The sequence below is a fragment of the Trypanosoma grayi genome (genome assembly GCF_000691245.1).
Source record: "Trypanosoma grayi strain ANR4 Tgr_1838_V1, whole genome shotgun sequence".
Lineage (NCBI taxonomy): Eukaryota > Euglenozoa > Kinetoplastea > Trypanosomatida > Trypanosomatidae > Trypanosoma > Trypanosoma grayi.
Genome location: NW_008827456.1, coordinates 1 through 466, shown reverse-complemented (window position 1 = coordinate 466; position 466 = coordinate 1). Strand labels below are relative to the sequence as shown.

General features: G+C 57.3%; 1 protein-coding gene across 1 annotated transcript in view; it reads left to right on the top strand.

Annotated features, from left to right (window-relative positions):
- The window catches only part of DQ04_18381000 (hypothetical protein), a gene marked incomplete at both ends in the record, with an annotated part of 1,401 nt that extends 1,368 nt beyond the window's left edge, over positions 1-33 (top strand). Inside the window, one exon of the mRNA XM_009317700.1 lies at positions 1-33. This exon is cut by the window's left edge and continues 1,368 nt beyond it. Coding sequence (XP_009315975.1) covers positions 1-33 — 33 coding nt within the window.
- Between the last annotated feature and the right edge of the window lie 433 nt (positions 34-466).

Sequence of the window (466 nt, the reverse complement as noted above, 5' to 3'; positions counted from 1 at the left end):
TTTTCGTTTCTTGCTGCCCCGTTGTGGGCGTAACGCCGACCCACTTGCCCTCGACGACACGCACTGTGCACTGCACTTTGGGAGGGGGAGACGTGTTTTCTTTTTTCTTTTCTTGCTTGGGCTTTGCATTGCACCCATGACTGTGTGCTCCTTTTCCGTGGGATCCCTTCGCTTGTCTGGTGGCTTTTTGCGCTGTGCGTCTCTGCCGTACTGCTTGCTGCCGCGCTGGGTGTGTGTGTGTGTGCGACCTGCTGTGTCTTTTTGTTTCTGTTCTCTTTTCCCGCAAAGATCTGGGCGATTTGCTTGACGGTTACCGATGGTGCTTCTGCGCCGCGTTGTGTGGGTGCTGGCCGCTGCTCTGTGCTGCACGTCCTTGTGCGTGACGGCTGCTGAGAGCGCTGTGCTTCCCGCTGCTGGTACTTGGGAGGCAGCGCAGGCGAAGGTGGATGCCTGCACCAAAAATGTG